Here is a 15050-nt window from a genome sequence, read left to right as displayed (position 1 = left end):
AAAAAAAAAAAGCGTAGGCATTGTTTCAAAAAAAAAGCTGGGTATATTTTTATGGTGGACTTGTGGAGTAAGAAAATGTTTATTTCAAATTTAAAATGGTGGCATGTTCTTTAAACGTTACATAGTTACATGTAATTACGAGAAGAAAGTAGGACTGTAGTAACTAATTAGTTGAATGATTACGAATGAAAAAGTTGTTCAATAGTGGAATCTTCTCCAAGTGAAACAGATGTTTTCGGATACGGTAGAGATGAACTGTATAGAGAACTCCGGCTAACGAAACCGTAGCGAATGAGATCAACGTCAATATCCAGAAATCCTGAAACACATCCAAACACACAAATTATAACGAAAACAAACCTTATGAATTTGAGAAGTCATCTGTAAATGTTAGCTAGTGGTTATTTTACCTTAGGATTAGATACAATGATACCTAAAAGATTAGCCATCAAGTCAAGAGCCGCTTGTAACGAGTTCTGTACACCTCCAACCACACAACGGTCCGATTCCGGTACAAGATCCTAAACCAATGTTCCCAAAACATGAACACACTCAATAACAACAACAGAAACCAAAACTTTGATGAAGCAGTATTAAACAAAACAAAACAAAACCACTATTAGCTTTAAATTCGCACCTGCATTTGTTGGATTACTGCTAGATCAAACATCCACAAGCCAAGCCTTGAAGCAGCAACTCCAGCCATGAGCATATATGATGCTACCTTCTCCTTTTGAACCCAAATCGATCCAACACAGACCAAAAGACAGGTCCACTAGAGAAACAAGAACCCAACTTCGATAACAAATATAAATAGACCAAATACGGATCATGTATAGTTCTGAGTAATTAATTTAATCAGGGTTCTGATGCACAATCATCTCTAGTAGATATACGTTCTACCTTATTTAATTTGTAAACTAGCTGTTTTCATACACCATGTGCAGTAAAGAATCTTTTAAATTTAACTTATATTTAAAAATAAATTTTATTAAATATTATAGATTTTACTATTTTCTTACTATTATTTAATATAGATTTGATATATATTAAATTAATTTGTATGAAACTAATAAAACTGATATAAAATTGTATAATTATAAAAAAATTAGCATAAACAATATTTATAAAATTTGTAGATATATAAGAAACTAATGATCTTAAGATTAGATATTTAAATTTTTAAGATATTTAAATTTTTAAAAAATTATAGAAATTTTTGAAAGCTTTAGTAATATAAATTGTATAATTATACAAAATAATAATATTTCAAAATTTGAAATGTTATATATGATATTTATTTTATAGATGATGTATGAGCTATTACCATATTTAAAAAAAAATTACCAAAAAGAAATATCAATATTAAATATAATATATGAATTATTACCATATTCTAATACGTTTGACAAAAATAAAAATTAACATTAAATAAAATATTCATGTCATATTTTTCTGACATCCATGTCATCAATTTCAGTAGACATGTCATATTTGTTTTGTGAAATTGATTATAGATAGGATATGTGGCAAAATCACTTCGCAAATATAGTCTAGGGGATTGTAATAAGGATAGGTTTTTAACACTTCTTGGCCAGCTAGGTTTTCTTGTAATCATCTCCTTAATAGGCTAGTGATTTTATGGAGACTTTGATTGATTAATATAACACATAGCTTGTTAACTTCTTTCTCCCATGCGTAAGAAGATCTGGTTCTATTCAGGGAAGATCATACAACACGATTTATATTGCATTTCTCTAACTTATTACTCTGCTATGTCACATTTGGATTAGTATCATATTACCTGAGACCAGAAGGACCAGAGTCCGGTTCTGAGTGGTGAGAGACGGGACAGCAAGAGAGGGTACACGACTGTAGCAGTTAGTCCAACACCTGCGCTCATTCCTCTGCCTATACCAATGATATAAGTAGGTATCCCTTTCCACTCCAACGTTGCCGTCATCAATGTTCCAAAGCTGTTTCAAAAAGAGAAGTATATATTTATGAAAAAACAAAAGCCAACAATACTCTAAAGAGAGATCAAAAGGTAACCTGAGCACAGTGAAGAACAATAGAGCCAAAGCAACTCCAGGAAGCACAATATCTTGATTAAGATAATTCCTCCATGCGCCAACAAAAGGAGACTCAGAGATTCTCTCAAGAATCCTCATGTTTCCGCTTCTACTTTGTGTGTTCTCATCGTTTAAAAGAGGAACATAATACTGAGATGCAATATCTGTTTGAGACGACAACCTTAAACTCCTTCTTTCATCGCTTTGTAGTATCGCAGGAACACCGTTATATACAGATATAAAGAGCCAATATTCGATCCACACGGTTATAGTAGCCCAAGCCGCAAACGTGACCGCTGATGCTTCTAGAGAGACAAAGCTAATGATTAAACCGGTGATAACCGGAGACAGCAGCTTAGAGCTCAAGTCAATTCCTCTAATAACAGAGTTCATTCTTGTTAAAACATCCGGTGAATGACCTTCCGACATAACCACAACCCTGTAATATATATTAAAAACCTCTCAATGATATTGTAGTTAAAAAAAACCATTATGGAGTGGAACTAAACCTTAATTTAATTACCAGTCTCGTTCGATCAAAATGGTGCCAGCAAGAGTCGAGAGTACACCAATGGCACCAGAAAGGTTTGTTAACACGACTAATGCTGAGAAAACCGGGAAGTTTTGAGACTTGAGATCAGGAACTAGCAGCAAAGCAATGACTGAACCACCAGCAACAATGAAGGAGAGGTTCTGAGTAACAAGCCACAGTCTAAGGACTTTAACGTAGCTCATTCCATCTATCATTTGGCCTACAATGGGACCGAAAATGGCGGTGGAGCCGGATTCTACAGCACCGTACATGGCAGTGAGGAACAGAGAGTTTGGCCAGAGGTAAATCATATAGAGAGCAACAGAGAATTCCCAAGTTCTGCAATTTCAGTTTCATACAATATTATACAAAAATTAATGAAATTATAATTTTACGTGAAATCATGTTTGAAATTAATCTACGAAGATTTTGATCATACCTGGCACCCCATCGAGCAAGAAAATAGCCGAGATAGAGAGAGATCACCATGGAACGTGGTAACAGTGGCTCTTCTTCTTCTTGATGTTGTTCGCTTGATAGGAAAACCCTAGTTTCTGTCTCTTCCATTTCGTCCGAATGATTTGATTCTTACCTCCGAATTTTAATTGAATCTGATACTCAGAAACATCGATCAAAGCCAATTCAGTGTTCATTATATGTTGCTAGGTAGGTTTTCTATTGAAAGGGTGTAACTATTTAACAATGGATGGGGATAAATAAAAAAAACTGAATAAAATTATCGGCACAATATTAATATTATTTTCACTATGACAAAGGTTTCACATAATTTTTGTTAATATAACATGTTGTTTGACATAATGATATGACGTGCTATTTTACAATAATCCGTATGTATTTCATTGAACATATCATATGATTTTTACAAATATAACATCTTATTATTTTTAAAAAAATTGGAAATAAAAATTTCAGTAGAAATCTCAAGTAATTCGAATAATAAAAATAAAAGTTTCCAGTGTCAAACACCATTTAGTTAAGTGCATAAAAGTATATGGAAGTTGGGCGTTTCATTAATTTTTAAAGAAAGCATTTACTCGTTAGAAATAAGATGATAAGAATCTGTCATATGACAATTTCTGATCCATCGAAAAAACATATTTTAATTTGTAAACCGGTCAAAACAATGAGTTATGGTTTCTCACTTTTGCATCTGATATAGAAGATGTAACAAAACTTTCTGAAAGATCAATAAAATCCAACTAAAAGTCCAACTTTCCTAAAAGACATAGTTCCATCTAAATACTACTCCACTATTTGACTTCCAACGGTATTCATCCCCATGAAAACATTAAACAATCTGAAGAAAACAAAACGAATATCTTCAACGGACGCTAGAAAGTTAGAAACAAAACCTCACCCGGCACACGAGCTGGGAGGATGAATGATTGAATCACCAAATCAAAGTCGTGGAAGTCAGAGCAGATCGAGACGGAGAGAGTTTTAAGGGCACCTGTGTGTTATTAAGCCACTCCGAATATTTTCTTCGATTTTTGGCTTCAACGATGATGCGATCTATATCATCAATACTAAATAATATATCAGACAACACAGCGACTGAGTAACTAAGACGGCATTTTTCGTGTGAGAATCATAGTTTATATATAAGTATACAACTTGTTACGATATAATATATATGTTCGATCGACTACCAAAAAATAAATAAATAATTTGTTCTATCAATGTACAAATTTCAACATTATCTTCTCATGATATCTCGATTTTCTGAAAATACTGTAGGCATATACGAACAAGAAACATCTTATATATTATATTAAGACATGAACTCATGTAGCATGGCATCATGTTTTTAATACAGTCTCAAAGTTTTGGACGTACTTTTGTAACTGATTGTCACGTTACGCTGTCACAGTAAACAAAATGCAAAATGTACGCTTTTGTCACCTAACTAGAAGAACTTAACAGGATGTCTGTTGAAGTATTCAGTTATTCTACTACACACATTTTCACAAAATTTCTGTTTTATCAATTTGATGCGGTTGCTTCGCGAGAATAACTTCCAGTCTCATACGTGATGGCTGATGCGAGTCTGAAACTGCAACGTAGACTAGTTTAAAAGTGGACGTCAAGCCCTACAAAAATGCTGAAAGTAAAACGGCATGTATTTTTTGACGTTTGTAAAACAACGGTAGGTTGTGTCGATTCAAAACGGTGCGTATCTTAAAATCTGGTGTAAATAAAATAATCACTCTTCGGGGATACATCAGTAATTAACCACAAGTTCCAGCATCTTCCCAGTTCTCTCTCCCTGAGCTCAGGCCATGGCGGTTCGTCTCGCGAGGTCATCCTCATCACGGCCGTCGCTCATCTCCATCGTAAATCGGATCTCTGATTTCGCCTATTATTCGTCTTCGTCCTCTTGGTGGTCGTCTCCGGAGGATCTGACGGCGGGATCGAAGAGGCGGGAGAAGAAGACTACAGACCGTTTCTCCGCCGCGATCGACGCGGTCCATGACCGGAAGCTCCCGCCGGAGCTACGCGGGCGGCGCGATTTCGTAAGGTGAAACTAATCCTGTACAAGCTAATAGTTCGTCTCTTTCACCAGAGCTTAGACTTTGGAATCGATTATTAGATTATATACTTTAGTAGAGAGCTCATAGGTTTCCCTTGGCTTTGCGGTAGAGTTTGATAGGTAAATCCATATGTTGATACAATGAAAGAGAATCAATTCTTCATGAAACAAAGAAACTCAACTCAAGTGTGAAGAAGAGAATTCTAAGAACAACATTTGAGTAATTTTCCTAGAAAGTTCACAAGAAAATTTTGTAACTCTTAAAAAAAAAATTCTGTATTATAGTGTTTCTTCTGCCACGTCATCCAAGCCCTTCCTCTATTTCCTGTATCAGAGTTTTTGCAAGTCAATTTCTCACTCTCTGATGATGAATCAGATGAAGTGTGGTGGCACACACTGCTGTCGTCGAGGCCTATGCTAAGGCAGGCCAGCCTGAGGAGTCTCTCAAGGTTTTCGTGCGTATGCTGGCCTGTGGAGTTTTGCCTAATGCTTATACGTATACTGTTTTGATCAGAGGGCTTGCGGGGGATGGCAAAACGCTTAAGGGTGCGGAGAAGTATTTGTTGGAAATGATGGGAAAGGGGATGAGACCTAATGCTGCTACTTATGCGGCTGTGTTTGTTTTGAAGGTTTTGTGAGAGAGGGAAAAGAGGAAGCGGCTAGAGATGAAAGGGCTGTGATAGAGGCTTTTAAATCTAAAAGAGGCCAAGTCTTTAGAACTATCATCAACCTCTTATTTGATAAGTAGTAGTAGTAGTGTCAATTGAACACCTTGCTATGTTGTTGCTGAGTCTTCTGTTATGGATGATATGACATTTTCTTGTGAGAGAGAGCTTAAGTTTGTTATTTTTTTTTGTTGCTTTGTGGTTCTTTTATTGTCAGATGAGATTCTTCTTCTTGTGGAACATGTTATTGCTTTGGCCTGTTTGTAATGGATACTAACATGGGATGATATTGCAGGTCAGAGACTGACATAATCAACGTGGTCGAGCAAAGGATATGGCACTCAATGGAAGAAGGCCAGTTTGAGAATTTACCTGGTAAAGGCAAACCCTTGAACGTCCACACAAATCCTCACGCAGACCCAGCGGAGGATACGTTGTACCGGATTCTTAACAAGAACGGGTTTGCTCCCGAGTGGGTGGAGCTCAACAAAGACATAAGAAGCAAAGCAAAAGAATGGAGAGTTTCACTGAAGAAAGCATGGGCTATGAAACTCGAGGATGACCAATCGGGCTGGGAAGAGCAGTCAAATTTGCTGAAAACACAATTGAAGCAAATCAACAACATGGCAAGTCTTCAACTCAACTACAAATCAAGATCGTGTTGTGATCCATAGTGATATCTTTGCTCATTTGTGCGCTCTTGTTTATGTGCAGGTGTTTAGGTACAATCTGATTGTTCCTTTTGGCCGTCAAATGTTTGGATTGAAGTGGGAGAAAGAGATTGATCGCTTGAAAGAATAACATCTTCAGATACCTAAAGGTCGGTCACACTTCTATGAACTCGTTTTTGAGTTGTTAGTGTATGTATACGAGTCAGTGTGGCTCTTATAGCTTATGTTAAGAAGAATAAGAAACAGAAGTGCTTGAGTTGTTGTCAGACTGTGTCAGTGTCATGTATGTTGTATCACCTCTTCAGAAGCAATACAAAGAAATTTATAGGTTAGGAAGAAGTCATTAGGGATTAAATCATGTTATTTATTTTTAATTATTTCGATTCAATGATTAAGCAATGAAAGTCAAACAATTGAGTAATATGAGAGTTGGAATCTTTTAGCTGGAGTGAAGGAAATAGAATCTTTATTAGTTTTTTATTGTATAAAATAAAAGAAAAAAAAATGTGAGTGACAAGACAACCACTAACACATGTGGTTCATCTCCAACCACTTGTTATCAAGAGGACTTAACTAGCACAGCAAAGGTACAATCTCCATCTCACAATTCTCTCCTTTATTATATCTCTCTCTATCTTTATCTCTCTGTATGAGAGAGAAGTCTCAATGGTCTCCAATTGCATTAGCCTTGGCCACCATCTCCATCCTCACCCCCACAAACATAACCATCATTCACTTTCTTCTTTAAGATTCCACACAAAAGCTAAAACCCATCACCATGTCTCATATACAGCTCCGTCTGATGCACACCATAGAAGTCTCAAACACTCTGGATGGAGGGATCACAACTTGAGTTCTAGCCGGTCCGTTAACAACTTCGGTTTGAGTCGGTCTGGTGTCATCCGCCCAAGACTCTCGGCGATGACAGGGTCAGAAGTCGGTGACTCTGGCTACGACGAATCACAATTCGACCCGACCCTCACGAACGACGACTTGAAACCGACCAAACCAAGCCAAAGAACGTTCTCTTGGTTGGATATGTCGAGTTTATGGATCGGCCTCGTTGTCGGTGTGCCTACTTACTACCTGGCTGGAAGCTTAGTGGACTTAGGGATGGCGTGGTGGCAAGGGATAGCCACAGTGGTTGCTGCCAATCTAATACTCCTCGTGCCGCTGGTTCTCACCGCTCAGCCTGGCACTATGTACGGAATCTCTTTCCCCGTCCTCGCTAGATCATCCTTCGGCATCCGTGGAGCCCATATTCCGACACTACTCAGAGCATTGGTCGGTTGCGGATGGTATGGTATCGAGACATGGATCGGAGGAGAAGCTATCTTCTTGCTCTTACCGGCTCACATCAAGAACTCGGCTTTGTCTCATACACTACCTTGGCTAGGCACTTCTCCCCTTGAGTTCTCTTGTTTCATTGTCTTCTGGTTAGCTCAGCTTTGTATCGTCTGGAGAGGAATGGACGGAATCAGAAAGCTCGAAAAGTACGCAGCTCCTGTTCTGATCACTCTCACTTCTTGTCTCCTTGTCTGGTCTTATGTCAAAGCTGGTGGGTTCGGTCACATGCTTTCCTTGTCATCCAAGCTAACCTCTGCACAGTTCTGGACTCTCTTCTTCCCATCTCTAACCGCAAACATAAGTTTCTGGGCAACGCTAGCTTTAAACATCCCTGACTTTTCCCGGTTTGCGAAATCACAAACCGATCAAATCATTGGTCAAGTTGGACTTCCGGTTTTCATGGGTTTGTTCACGTTCGTTGGCTTAGCTGTTACGTCCTCCACAAGCATCATCTTCGGAAGAGTCATCTCCAATCCCATTCAGCTTCTCGGTCAAATCGGAGGCCTAGCCACAACTCTACTCGCTATCCTTGGAATCTCTCTCGCCACAATCACCACAAACATAGCTGCAAACGTGGTCGCACCAGCAAACGCCCTGGTGAACCTAAACCCTAAGGTTTTCACATTCGGAAGAGGAGCCTTGTTGACCGCGGTTCTTGGAATCGTGTGCCAGCCTTGGAGATTGCTCAAGTCGAGTGAGAGCTTTGTCTACACATGGCTCATCGGTTACTCTGCGCTTCTTGGTCCTATTGGTGGTATAGTTCTTGCTGATTATTATCTGATCAAGAAGATGAAACTGAACATTGGAGATTTATACTCTTCGAGTGCCTCCGGAGAATATTATTATTCCAAGGGTTATAATGCGGCTGCTGTGGTGGCTTTGGTCGCCGGAATCGTCCCAGTCGTTCCTGGCTTTCTACACAAGGTCGGAGGTTTGTCAAAGATCTCAAATGGGTTCGTGGTTGTGTACGACAATGCATTGTTTTTCAGCTTCATTATCGCAGGATTTGTCTATTGGATGTTAATGTCTCGTCTGAGAACGAAACAGAGCTCCTCTTCACAGCCACTTTTGTAAATATTTGGCTTTCAATTCGTTTCGCAAGAAATCAAATCTAAATCCACATATGTGCAAATCACACAGAACAAAAAGAAAAAATAAAGAATTCTTGTTTTTTTTTTCTATTTTTTAGTTCATATCAATTGTTTTTGTTTTTCGTATACTTTGCTGAATAATATAACGTTTTGTTAATAATGAGCCATGATGAAGCACGAATTAGAAAAAACTTCTGTAAATTGACTGCGTGGGGAGCATATCAATTCAAAGAGAGAAGTTTAGAGGAAGCGAGTTCTTCTACAGTTATGATGAAGCACTTGCATAGACATGAGAAAGAAGTGATTAATGGCTTCATCCTTGATCCTTCACAGACGACTATAGCCAAGTGGATTTTTACGCATTATCCGGAAACTGCAGTGCATGTTCAGTCGCAAGACCTAGCGCTTAGGACGAAAGACATGAACGTTCTCCTTGATATCTTCGAGACACTTTCCTACAAGAAGTCGTGTGATATATCTGAGGCTCAACTACGCCATGTTTCAGATAATTTGTCTTATTTGAAACGAGCAGGTTTTAAGGTGGAATGGTTGAGGGCAAAGTTTGATGATGTTTCTTTGAATGCTTGTGAAGCAAGGATTGTAAAACTCAAGGAAGAGGTCAAAAAACAGGAGCAGATGGTTTCCTATCTCAAAGATATGCTGAAATACGAAGAGGCCAAGTTGAAGAAGCTATAGTTATTTAGTTTCTCATTATTTCTTGTTGCAATCTCCTATATGCAATTTCGATTTAGATTCTTGTTTTAAGTTTTTGGTTAGTTATAATTATCTTGTTTTTTTTTTTAATTTCTAAATTTATTTTTAAAAATCAATATAATTCACTAATTTGATTCCGAATTTATCTTGAATTTGCAAACTAATTTAAGTTTCTTTTCCTACCTATATATGCGTAAACATTAATATATAACAAAGAGAATATTTGGTTACATAGCTATCTTGAAGCAACGAGTAGTGTAAAACTTTCCCTGACAATTTTACCAATCGATTTCTCAAGTGATGGGGAACCAATTACAGAGACAAAGAAAGGTAACTGCACACGGCTTCATCATTGCTTCTTCGAAGGTGAAGTTAGCAAACTGGATTTTTCATACATACCCAAATACTTCAGCTAATGTTAAATTGCAAGACGATGTGCTCAGGACAAGATACATGAACCTTCTATTCAGCGTCATCAAGAGACTTTACCACAAACCTCTGAGTGATCTCACAGAAGATGAATTGAGCAAAGCTTCCCTGGAGTTGTCTGATGTGACCCAAGCTGGTTTTAGTGTGGAATGGTTGGCTTCAAAGCTTGAGAAGGTGACCTTGGAGAAGAAGACTTCTGAAGATCGGATTCGGGAACTGGAAGAAGAGGTCGAAAAACTTAAGCTAACCATGTCAGAGGAGAAGGTCAAGTTGAAGAAGCAACCATCTTGGATCACCAAGACAGAGATACCTACTTCTCCTTAGGTTAATTTTAATTGGTTTGATTTTCTTAGTTTTTTTCATGTTTCTTTTCTCAAAGATATCCCTAGATTTTATTTGAATCTATCCAACCCTATTTAATAGTGTAAGATGATGAAATGATATAATATATCTCAATCCTAGCTTGCCAGACACGGTTTAATTAGGGCTCTCTTGGGTTTCTTCATGGATGGCTTGAAATTTACTGGATTTTAATTTAAGATGAAGTGGACCACTAATAGGTTAAGGATGTGCTAAGTGTGATGTAGATTGCTAAAGAAATTTTCCAAAGACACATGAACAGAAAAAGATAGAAGTAGAGTTTGATTTTAGATATATATATAAAAAGACGAGAGTATTCTTTTATTCTTCACACATTAGATATGAATCATATGAGGGACTACACATGAATGAATGGTGAATCTCACAAGATTACAAGACCACCCACACATTCAAAACAAACTTAATTAAAGACACTAAACCAAACCAGAAGAAACAAACAAAATAAGGCACATAGACATAGGCAAAAGAGAGAGTAAGATAGTGTAGTAACATAATAATCTGCTGATTCCGAGGGGAACCGAAGCTTGCCAAAGGATCGAAGTTGCCCTAACAGAGGGATAATAATAGACAAATCACGCTTGTCTTCATCAACCTTCACGCAATCTTCATCGCTCCATTCACACAAAATCCTCATCATAATCATAACCAATCAAATGATAATGATAACGATGACCATTCACACAATACCCACACATAAACACAATTCATAATCATAAATCTCCAAGAAATCTCTTCTTCTTCTTCTTCTTACCTTTTGTGAGTACTCTTGTGTTTTGGGCCATCCCCTAAAGAGAATCTGAACCTCTCAGAACCCTCTATGGTGAGATCTTCTGATCACTTTCTTTAGGGGATGGCCATATATTGTGTTTTTTGGTCTTGTGCCAAAGGGGAGTTTCAACCTTTACGGATCTTGTTTGGGATTTTTAATGGCTTCTCTGGTTGTATTAGTATTGGAGACACGTTAAAAGAGAGATTGTAAACATCCATTGCATAAGCCATATTGTCCTTTTCACTTTTTTTTTTTTTGAAACACCTTTTCACTTTTTCTTTTGAATACTCTTTTGTAATAAGTTATTAGCTCAGGTGTAACTACTGTATCACATGTCTGTTGATAATATATTATCTTTTACAACGTATCTTAAAGTGAATACAAATATAACATTAAATGTACGTATTATTATATGATAGAAAGTTATGGATATATATATATATATGTTAATAAAGTAGGTGAAAACAAAAATATTGAAAAAATATACAAGAAAATGTATATATATTGGTGTCAAGGGGAATAAAATAAGATTGTCACTGGTGTAAAGATGACATTTATAAGATATATTATTATTTGGGAAAAAAGTGGAAGGAGATGGTGGAAATGGTGAAGTCCATATAAATATGCTGGGAGAATTTGGATCTTCTAAATGGAATATGCCATTACCAAACTAACAAAATGATATGCCATTACCAAACATGTGTTTAATATACATATCGATCGAGTTCTATTGTCTTGTCCGGTTCAAGAACAATGTTCTGGTCGGTTTTGGGTTCTTTTTCATTCATTTTTGGAACTAAACTAGTTTGTTTTAAGTATGTTCTCAACACGCCATATACAATGACAACGAATCTTAACTAATGCAAGGTAATACAACAACACCACCAAACAACAAAAAGTGGAGCTCGATAGACATTCACCGTACTCAATTAGTTTTGATGTCTTTTTTTGTTCGTGGTGGTTCATTCACAGACTTTCCTTCAAACAACTCACCCAACATCTTCAGCTGTATACTTTATGTATCTCTGAAAATTCTTCCCACTCTCAACCAATGGCCAGCGCAGATCATCGGTTTACATCTCTTTAGCTTTACATTTTGATAAAATATTACACATATAAAAGGAAAAAAAAAACAAAAAGATTTTTACCCAAAGCGTTTGAGGAATAATGATCTGTAAACAGGCAAAATAATACTTCAGCAACAGCTAGTCTTAGTAACTCTCTTAGCTGTGTCTTGTTCTGTCCAGTGTGATTGTCTCTGATGCAACTCATCAAATTGCATATTGAAACCTGTTCCATTCTTTTACTCATCATTTTGAAGTATAGTATTGTTTTCTGATAGTTAATAACTTAATATATAAACTTTTCATAAGTACTGTGTGTTTTAGTTAGTTGTTCAAGGCCTTACCACTCTTTTACTAATCCTCTTGAAACTCCACTACTGTTTTTAAATATTTTAAATTTTTAAACTATTAAATTTTATACCAATTTTAATTTCTGATAAAAAAAATACAATAATGACCATCACAAATCCTTAGTAGATCCCAATAACATTTCTTTTAAATACATTGTTTCAAAAGAAATACAGTGATCAAATTTGTTTTTTCCCTTAACCCATATATGAACTGATAAAGTAAGTTTTATACACACTACAACAGTTTTCATTTTCATAAATTCAAAAGTCTGAAACATTGTTTTTGACCAACATTGTCTTCCTTACCAGGAAGATCATTGTACAGGATTACAAAGATAACAAATTAGACGACATACAAAGATCACAACCATCAATGAGATAATCCTACTCGTCCTATGTTACACAAACAAGAACGATCTCTGATTTGAGACGTAAGAGATGAAACATCAGATGGCTAGAGACTTAGTGCAGGCGAAGAAGAAGAGCGGTGATCATACTCCTAAACGTAACTACAGCAAGCTGATTTCTCAGCTGTAGTAGAAGACGATGAAGCAGCATCTTGCTTAGTGATCTTGATGCCTTGTGGCTGTAAAACAACATTACATTAATATTTTTACCTTTGTCTGTATAAAGATAAAATGAAAGAGTGGGAGTACGGTTCTTCTTACCTCAGCCTTTGTATCAGTTTCTGTCAATCTTTGTTTGATGTCTTTGGCAATAGAGAGGAAAACAGACTCCACATTGAGGTTTGTTTTTGCACTCTGCAACAATTTTTGTAATCACTATCAGTACTCATCAAGAACATAAAAGGGCACATACATATGATGTTATGTTTTTTTAATCTCACCGTCTCAAAGAATTTGATTCCATACTCATCAGCTAAAGCTTGGCCCTTTGCTGTTGGGATAGCCTGTGAAAAAGGTGCATCAGTGGTCATGAAAGAAAGTATGCATATGCAAGTGAAGATTACTACTTACCCTTTTGCTTTCATCCATGTCAGCTTTGTTACCGACCAGTATTTTGTTCACGTTATCTGAGGCATGCTGCTCTATGTTCTTCATCCAGTTCCTAATGTCTGTCATAAAACAATCCAATTTTCTTTGAAAATGATATAGCAAAGTTGATTTGATAAGATAAAAATAGTAAAGAAGACATACTGTTGAAGGATGACTCATCGGTTACATCGTAGACAAGCAGTATACCCATGGCTCCTCTGTAATAAGCTGCATAAAATGGACCAAAACACTTTAGCCACAAGAAATAAACAGATTAATTGCATTATTTACTTATAAAAGAGTTTACTTGCAAGTGTAAATAATTAAACAGTTTTTTTATTAAACCTGTGGTGATAGTTCTGAAACGTTCTTGACCAGCAGTGTCCCATATCTGCAATTTGATACGCTTCCCATCAAGCTCAACGGTTCTTATCTTGAAGTCAATTCTGAAAGAAAGTAAAGACAACAAACTTAGACAAAAGAAAGACATAACTCTTAAGAAAACAGAGCAAGGGAGACAATACCCAATGGTAGTAATGAAGCTTGTAGTGAAAGTATCATCTGAGAAACGCAGCAACAAGCAACTCTTCCCCACACCTGAAGAGAGTACATTTACACCACATAAAGACTAAAACAAAACAAAACAAAACATGAATCAACTTATTTCGTCAAAGTCTTCTCCTTTTTTTTTTTTAAATTTACACAATATTAACTCTACTACTAGTTTTAGTAGAACAAATCAAAATCATAAAAACCCTAGTTAGACACCGACAAAACAGACACGAGGTTTTGTCGGAGAAACCAATCCGAGCACTTGTTAGAGTATTTAAAGTTGCTTACTTTAAGCTACTACTAGTTGGTGGAACAGATCAAAATCATAAAGCCCTAATTAGAATCGGAAAAAGACAGGAACTAGATGTTGTCGGAGAAAGCAATCCAGCACATGTAAGTTTTCAAAGTTTCTTACTTTATCTACTAAAGAGAGTAGAGAAGAAGCTTACCGCTGTCGCCGATGAGAAGGAGCTTGATGAGGTAATCATAGTCCGAACGAGCTCTCGCCGGAGCAACCGCCATCTCTCAAGATCAGGTTATAGTTTAAAAGCTCACAGCTTTTTCACTTTTGCTTCTCTTACAAAAGCTAAACCGAGTCTGCTTCTTCTTCTTCTTCTTCTTCTTTCCAAAGATTGAAAGTGTTTCTGGAGAACAGCTAAAGAAGTTGATTGCTCCTGAAAAAAATAAAATAAAAATTTTGGTGGATGTTATTTTATTTTGTTTATAGTTTTAGACCCTGAATTTTATATATTTACAATTTATCACCCTTGGTTATAGCAAATAAGTTGATTGATGTGGGTAAAAGTTGATCAGATTATAAATATTTGGGGTTATTGTAGAATGTTTCGGAAGTTGAGGGCGCAGTAA

General features: G+C 36.6%; 5 protein-coding genes across 6 annotated transcripts; 3 read left to right on the top strand and 2 right to left on the bottom strand.

Moving 5' to 3' along the window:
* Positions 1 to 135: 135 nt before the first annotated feature.
* On the bottom strand, positions 136 to 4599 carry LOC103855527 (solute carrier family 40 member 2). The gene is made up of 7 exons (XM_033289150.1): positions 3044 to 4599; positions 2596 to 2943; positions 2053 to 2511; positions 1805 to 1976; positions 638 to 775; positions 411 to 521; positions 136 to 319 (listed from the first exon to the last, which is right to left on the bottom strand). Exons 1-7 carry the CDS (start codon positions 3169 to 3171, stop codon positions 164 to 166), a joined length of 1512 nt encoding a protein of 503 aa, XP_033145041.1. The 5' UTR covers positions 3172 to 4599; the 3' UTR covers positions 136 to 163.
* A 241-nt stretch (positions 4600 to 4840) lies between these two features.
* Positions 4841 to 6834, top strand: LOC103855524 (dnaJ homolog subfamily C member 28). The gene is made up of 3 exons (XM_009132519.3): positions 4841 to 5143; positions 6116 to 6446; positions 6535 to 6834. The coding sequence occupies exons 1-3, from the start codon at positions 4905 to 4907 to the stop codon at positions 6619 to 6621; spliced, it is 657 nt and encodes a 218-aa protein (XP_009130767.1). The 5' UTR covers positions 4841 to 4904; the 3' UTR covers positions 6622 to 6834.
* Positions 6835 to 6906: 72 nt separating this feature from the next.
* LOC103855523 (purine-uracil permease NCS1) lies at positions 6907 to 9086 on the top strand. The gene has a single exon (XM_009132518.3). The coding sequence runs from the start codon at positions 7158 to 7160 to the stop codon at positions 8910 to 8912; it is 1755 nt and encodes a 584-aa protein (XP_009130766.1). The 5' UTR covers positions 6907 to 7157; the 3' UTR covers positions 8913 to 9086.
* An 857-nt stretch (positions 9087 to 9943) lies between these two features.
* LOC103855521 (MATH domain and coiled-coil domain-containing protein At2g42470-like) lies at positions 9944 to 10396 on the top strand. The gene has a single exon (XM_009132516.3). It carries the CDS (start codon positions 9944 to 9946, stop codon positions 10394 to 10396), a length of 453 nt encoding a protein of 150 aa, XP_009130764.1.
* Positions 10397 to 12860: 2464 nt separating this feature from the next.
* On the bottom strand, positions 12861 to 14908 carry LOC103855520 (ras-related protein RABE1d). Of its 2 annotated transcripts, none has more exons than XM_009132514.3 (8): positions 14633 to 14908; positions 14156 to 14228; positions 13977 to 14077; positions 13794 to 13859; positions 13614 to 13711; positions 13484 to 13546; positions 13305 to 13397; positions 12861 to 13222 (listed from the first exon to the last, which is right to left on the bottom strand). In XM_009132514.3, exons 1-8 carry the CDS (start codon positions 14703 to 14705, stop codon positions 13136 to 13138), a joined length of 654 nt encoding a protein of 217 aa, XP_009130762.1. In that variant the 5' UTR covers positions 14706 to 14908; the 3' UTR covers positions 12861 to 13135. The 2 variants fall into 2 exon arrangements, with proteins under 2 accessions (XP_009130762.1, XP_009130763.1); XM_009132515.3 differs by having other exon boundaries at positions 14137 to 14228; positions 14633 to 14671.
* Between the last annotated feature and the right edge of the window lie 142 nt (positions 14909 to 15050).

This window comes from Brassica rapa, chromosome A03, assembly GCF_000309985.2.
Source record: "Brassica rapa cultivar Chiifu-401-42 chromosome A03, CAAS_Brap_v3.01, whole genome shotgun sequence".
NCBI classification, from domain to species: Eukaryota; Viridiplantae; Streptophyta; class Magnoliopsida; order Brassicales; family Brassicaceae; genus Brassica; species Brassica rapa.
This window is presented reverse-complemented; position numbering and strand designations above follow the sequence as displayed.

Bases quoted from the DNA above. Each gene is read 5' to 3' on its own strand.
- LOC103855527 (XM_033289150.1), bottom strand. From the start codon at position 3,171: ATGGAAGAGACAGAAACTAGGGTTTTCCTATCAAGCGAACAACATCAA. The intron at 1,977-2,052 runs GTTACCTTTTGA...TTTTTGAAACAG, and splicing joins TTGTTCTTCACTGTGCTCAG to CTTTGGAACATTGATGACGG. The intron at 522-637 runs GTGCGAATTTAA...ACATTGGTTTAG, and splicing joins CAGTAATCCAACAAATGCAG to GATCTTGTACCGGAATCGGA.
- LOC103855524 (XM_009132519.3), top strand. From the start codon at position 4,905: ATGGCGGTTCGTCTCGCGAGGTCATCCTCATCACGGCCGTCGCTCATC. The intron at 5,144-6,115 runs GTGAAACTAATC...ATGATATTGCAG, and splicing joins GGGCGGCGCGATTTCGTAAG to GTCAGAGACTGACATAATCA. The intron at 6,447-6,534 runs GCAAGTCTTCAA...GTTTATGTGCAG, and splicing joins TGAAGCAAATCAACAACATG to GTGTTTAGGTACAATCTGAT.
- LOC103855523 (XM_009132518.3), top strand. From the start codon at position 7,158: ATGGTCTCCAATTGCATTAGCCTTGGCCACCATCTCCATCCTCACCCC.
- LOC103855521 (XM_009132516.3), top strand. From the start codon at position 9,944: ATGGGGAACCAATTACAGAGACAAAGAAAGGTAACTGCACACGGCTTC.
- LOC103855520 (XM_009132514.3), bottom strand. From the start codon at position 14,705: ATGGCGGTTGCTCCGGCGAGAGCTCGTTCGGACTATGATTACCTCATC. The intron at 14,229-14,632 runs GTAAGCTTCTTC...TACTCTCTTCAG, and splicing joins CCTTCTCATCGGCGACAGCG to GTGTGGGGAAGAGTTGCTTG. The intron at 13,712-13,793 runs GTATGTCTTCTT...GTTTTATGACAG, and splicing joins CGATGAGTCATCCTTCAACA to ACATTAGGAACTGGATGAAG.